Source organism: Periophthalmus magnuspinnatus, chromosome 9, assembly GCF_009829125.3.
Source record: "Periophthalmus magnuspinnatus isolate fPerMag1 chromosome 9, fPerMag1.2.pri, whole genome shotgun sequence".
Taxonomy (NCBI): Eukaryota; Metazoa; Chordata; class Actinopteri; order Gobiiformes; family Gobiidae; genus Periophthalmus; species Periophthalmus magnuspinnatus.
In genome coordinates, this window is record NC_047134.1 from 26,193,790 (window position 1) to 26,199,552 (window position 5,763).

General features: G+C 38.0%; 1 protein-coding gene across 1 annotated transcript; it reads right to left on the reverse strand.

Moving 5' to 3' along the window:
• Positions 1-342: 342 nt before the first annotated feature.
• cdo1 (cysteine dioxygenase, type I) lies at positions 343-4,418 on the reverse strand. The gene is made up of 5 exons (XM_033973011.2): positions 4,170-4,418; positions 3,268-3,345; positions 2,891-3,045; positions 2,136-2,305; positions 343-1,514 (listed from the first exon to the last, which is right to left on the reverse strand). The coding sequence occupies exons 1-5, from the start codon at positions 4,337-4,339 to the stop codon at positions 1,485-1,487; spliced, it is 603 nt and encodes a 200-aa protein (XP_033828902.1). The 5' UTR covers positions 4,340-4,418; the 3' UTR covers positions 343-1,484.
• Positions 4,419-5,763: the final 1,345 nt, after the last annotated feature.

Here is a 5,763-nt window from a genome sequence, read left to right on the forward strand (position 1 = left end):
TTAGGTAGTGACGATTCAGATCAGGGAAAGGCAACCCAACTCAAGTCATGTGATGCTCATTCTGCTTTCTGATTGGATAATGGTACATCGTGTCCAATTTTAATTCAGAATAACATTAGAAGTGTTAACAGTAAAAGCTTTTCATAGGTTTGAGCTTCGTTGTAAGCGGCATTTTGAGGAATTTACCTAATTTAAAAGATGTAATATTTAGTTTAAAATTGTTGATCCTAATTTCTCATCATTCTGACACCCACTAATATTTGACTCAAACAAGTTTAGCCATTTCCTGTTTTTGTGTGAGGACATCAGTGTTTAGTTAAATGAAAACACAACAGCATTATTTGTGAAAGAGCAAGTGTTTTTAATAGTTTGCAGTTGTGCCAAAAAGTAGCATTAAAGAATAATACAAGCCATGGACACAGTTGCTAAGGCAATGAGTGGCATTTTTCTTTACAACTACAAAAATTTTACTTTGAGCAACAAAATATCTTCAGATTATGAGAAAAATAGAACTTTTTTCTAGATAGATTTAATAAAAATAATGTAATGGATTCTGTAAGGAGTTCTCGGGCTCTTTCTAAGTTTCTTTCTTTCATGAACAGAATACTTTGCAAATAAATTAAATTAGTTGCAATAAAAAAACACATCTCTAAAGCTTTACACAGTTTAAAATACAAATTGAACATGACATTTTAATCCAACTGTACAGGCAACGCAACAAGTGGTATCGCATTAAGTGGAACAAATCAACAGGGAAATAGGACATTTTTGCATAGTGAGAACTTTTTTGTGAATGACTAAAACTGGTCAACTATTGGCCATTTTTGTGAGGTACTAGAGATGGACTGATATATCGATTGGCCAATTTATCGTTTGGCCGATATTTGGACTTTTTTGTGTATCGCTGGCCTTAAAACTGCAGCAGAGGTCAATATTTTGCTAAAAATACACACAAAGCTTTATACTAACACTTTATTACAAAGAGATAACTGCACAAAATGTGGCTACCCAGCTCTCTTATAGATTTGCGGTTAAAATTAAATGGCAAATTTAAATATAAATTTAAATGTAAATTTAAATGGCATAATTTGGGGAAAATAATCAAAATTGGTTCTACATATCTGCCCATAAAATATCAACAGAATATATAATTTCCTATATATTCTCAATAATCGCTATCGGCATTGGCCATGAAAAAACCCATATCAGTCGATCTCTAGTGGGAACACAGGTCACAGATGGGCAGGAATGTTGTTATTGGGAAAGGGTCTTCTCGGGCCTGGCAGACAAAAGGCAGATTGAGTCCATGTCCGAGCCCATTCATGCATTCGTCCTGTGCTCATCAGTATTTGCCAAGCTCACATTGGGCAGCGATAAAGCCATTCTAATTACTGGAGTATCCTTTTGGATGGGACTCCACTCACTTTTAAATAGGGTGGAATCATTTAATTAAATGCACAAACATACTGGCATACTTCTTTTCTTCAGTTGTTTTCTTGTGACGCTGTTACCTCCTGAAAGAACAAAACTACAGATTAGCTTTGCCTCTTTTTCCTTGTGACAGGACACAGTTTAGTACTCAGTGGAAAAACACATTTCACTGGGATGCTGAGGTTTATAGTCAGTTGATTGTGTACTTTAGTTACCGCTTCTATCTTATCTTGTCTATTTAGTGTTGCAATCTGATGCCTTAACTTTACTCTGCTATGATCAAGGTGTGCTTATATAACCTGAAGCAGCTAGATAAGAGTAATATTGTTAGAAGTGCGGCCCAAAGCAGACAATGAGCCCAGAACTCAAATCATGTGACTATTACAGACCTCCTGTGGATTGTTCTTTAATAGTTTTGCATGCTATCATGTCTTGCCCTTGCACCTTTATAGCTAATCATTACACAAGGGTTCTATCCAAAGTAATAAGTGCAATAAAAATAACATGACTTCCTGATGTTAAGGTCAGACAAGGGTCCTCTTCAAACATTATTAACTCACTTAATCACTTAATTATACTTTTGAATACATAAGTGTGTTCTTTTACTTTTTGTTTCATTAATCTGAATTACTTAGACCAATATGTTGACACAATACATTTCCCCCATATAATTTCAAATGGCTAAAATAAAAGAGTTTCCTTACAAATGGAGTCCTCTCTCCAAACTTGCTCCAGAAGGTCATCTTGACGGTGTTTTTGTGGCCGGTCCTCTGGTCAAACGTCTGGCAGGCTTGGAAGGGCGGGCTGTACAGGTGCAGGCTGACTGCAGGCTCTGTGTGGCTCCCGTTCTCCACGCGGTGCAGGCCGATGGAGTCTGCAAACATACAGCATGTTTAGGGCGCTATGTACAACCGCAGGAATGCTATAAAATGAGGGTTAGCTTCATGAACGGATACGAGCAGTTTTATAGCTCAGGACACCTAAAAGTACATGGGGTTTACACGAGAGCTGCAGACATTAAGGGGAAAAAGTACATGGGGTCTTTTTTTCTTTCCGTTTCTGTCTTTCTTTATCTATATTTATATAGAGCACTTGGGCACTAACTTAAAATACAATACAAGCAGAAAAACAAACAAAACAGAAAAGTATACAAGTCCATTGAAAACATAAAAACACGAGAGCTGCAGGCGCTAAGTTTAAGTGGCCTGTGAACAGCTGGATGTACTTAATGTAAAACGTCATATGGAACAAACTGTACCCTAGTACCAGGCTAAAAGCTTTTGGCGAACACAATTTTAAGCATTTGTCATATTCCCAAATACTAGTACTACTACTGCTACTACTAATAATAATAATGCATTTGATTTAAATATAGATTTTTTGACACAGTGCCTTATTCATTCCCTTAACATGCAGTCGTGCCAAGCTGCTACGATAGTACAAATGTGTGACTTCTCACCATTTATGTAAGCCACTTTGTTTTCCATCAGGATTCTCTGTGATTTTTGGACCATCTCTCCCTGTCTGCTCTCAGGCCAGTCGAAGAGCGTCTCTTTGAGCTGACCCTGGAGCAGCTTCATGAAGCAGTGTGAGTCTGTGTGGTCGTGGATACTACTGCAATGTGCACACAAACAACAGTCACGGATTAGTACACATAGAAATACTTTAAATATTCATAAATTACAACAAACATATAATAAAAAGAAAAATTCAAATCTGTCAACTGGACAAAAAGTTGACAGATTTGAATTTTTCATGCCTGGATGACTGAGGGATTACTTCAAAAACACTTCATAGGCTAACAGAACTGTATTTATGTGAAGAGTAATATTTTACCTGCCATGGCCTTCTCCCCAACATAAGATGATGAGGTTAAACTTGCCATTCCCTTCATCCACCAAGTTTCGTGTGTATCTAAAAAAAACAACCAAAACATATTTAGTGATGTGTCAGAGGCTTAGACATGGGCCTAGAGGCGTTGCAGTTTCACATGGGGCTTTTGACGCTCATCTTATAGTCTAACACAGCACTTGTGTACACGGACTATAGACCCGAGAAATTTCCCTGGCAGCTGTATCTCCGGGACATGCCACAGGCGCTAAATCACAGCAAAAAAAAAAAAAAAAAAAAAAAAAAAAAAAGCGGGTGTGTTTGCGTCCTCCGCGTTCATTGGACATCCCACCACACTCCCTCTATTGACCCTTTCTCATCAAACACCAAGGCGCCGGGTTTCTTTAATCAAACAAGCATTTTTATACAGGAAGAAGCGCAGATTACCTTTAAAACATGTTTGGAATAGCCTAAATAGTTCAGCAGGAATCCAAGGCGCGTGCGTAAATCTGTGTGCAGCTCATGAGCGCAAACAAGTGCACTGTTTTTTATTCAAATGAGATGTGACGACAGCAGCGTGTGTTATTGCTGTGGGAACCGCTCAGTTTCGTTCAATTATTGGTTGGTTTATAAAACTGTAATACCCAAATAAGATGCTGAAATATCCCACTGTAAATTTCAGTGATACAGCGCAGTGATCAGTGTGAGTGGCAGTGGCGCTCCTTCAAACGCGCCATCGGGCTTTTTTTAAACAAAGAAACAACATTTCTCATTGTGATTATTTGAATTAAACCCCATACGCGTTTTGCATTTTAAACGAAATCCATAAGACGTGATAGTTTGTGTGATAAATGGATAACTAAAGTGGATGAATGACACAAATATATATATAAAAAAAAGTATTTTACCTGAACTGATCAAACTTGGCGAATTTTTTCCAGTCCTGGGGGTTGCTCTCATATGATTCCATTATTTGTTGCACCTCTTCAACATTGATGCAGTCACTCTCAAAAATCTTGTGCAAAATTGCAATTAACTCATCCAGATTCTTGGGCACCACCACTTCGGTTTGTTCCATTTCGGGGTGCAGTTTTTCTAGGCTTGTCGCTTCTTTGCAGTTTGTTGTTGCTCACCAGATTTTGGCATTCAACTTTGCCCAGTCCCCGTTTTATAGGCTAACGCTGCGCGAGACAGGGATGGACCGTACCACTTTGGAGAAGGGGGAACGCCCACAGCAAGCCCCAACATCAACTCATACTGAAACTAGCTGGTGCGCTTATTTAATTACCTCTCTGTTAAATTTAGACGCGTTGTCTTAGCTTGTTCAAAAATAACGCGAATTGGGAGTTTTATTTACTTTCACATAACGAAATTGCCTGTAATTCACTCCTCGAAAAACGTGGAACAGGCCATTTTCAGGCCAGGTTCTACCCTACACGTTGTCACAAACACAAGCTCTTTTTCCTTTCATAGTTTCTCCCAAGGCCTAGCTGCAACAATAGCTGCTCAGGCGTTTTGTTCTGTCTCCCCCTTTAAAAAAAAAAAAAAAAGAAAAAAAAAAGCAGCCTAAAAAAAGAAAAGAAAAAAATACCAATAGCAAGTGATGATGAAACAACATTAAATGTGTTTCAATGAGATGACACAGATCTTATGAATCATAAATAACAAAAGATAGTCAAAATGTTCACGTATGCCTGTATTGAAAAAGCAAAAGTTCTGCAGAATTTTGATTAACTTGATTCATTATTTTACCAACAATGTAAATAGTGTTAATAGCACTTCATATACAGGCTACATTTAGCTGCATTTCTGTGGCGTGGGCAAATGGAAACATGTCTTCCCTGGCTAAAAAAACTATCCAGGAATCCTATAGGAGGAATTATTTTAGTACATCTGCACATGCCAAGTTTTCCTCCAGCTGCCACGTCATAAGTGCAAGTGCGACACCTTGTGGACAAAGTGAAAACCCTAAAACTTGCAACAAACGCTTTGGGGATGAGAATAAAAAAGCACAAACTGTACTCAAGTAAGAATATTGTTTCTTTAGAACACAATTAAGTAGTCGAAGTAAAATGTAAAGAGGCTCATGGGCTGTTTCGAAGTGATGTTTTGGCTCGTGTGGGTGTTTTTCAGATTCTAGTATGTGATGATGTCATACTGTCAGATGGGGTCAGAGTCAGATTTCTCATTTTTTACATTGGACTTTGCCAAGATATATCCAAAAGCTGAACACATAAAGGTTGGACTTGATCATTACAGACTAGCCCTGAGCTCTCATTGTTTTAACACAAAAATCTGCATTTGAACAATATACGTTTTAGCATCTGTATTGTAAAGTATCTACATTTAGCAGTGCGCACTACTTTAAACTTGTATCTTCATGTACTGATGCTAAAGTTAATAGCACGTGAATACCGGTAAAATGCAGACACATAAAATACAACAGGAGACACTGTTGCTCACAGTCAAGGACAGAACTGTGAGTTCCTGTGGCCCTGGTGT

What these genes read in the sequence shown, in the direction of transcription:
- cdo1 (XM_033973011.2), bottom strand. Translation starts at nt 4,339, where the DNA reads ATGGAACAAACCGAAGTGGTGGTGCCCAAGAATCTGGATGAGTTAATT. An exon ending in GCCAAGTTTGATCAGTTCAG is followed by an intron (nt 3,346 to 4,169) that starts GTAAAATACTTT and finishes TGTTTTTTTTAG; the next exon opens with ATACACACGAAACTTGGTGG. An exon ending in TTGGAGAGAGGACTCCATTT is followed by an intron (nt 1,515 to 2,135) that starts GTAAGGAAACTC and finishes TTGTTCTTTCAG; the next exon opens with GAGGTAACAGCGTCACAAGA.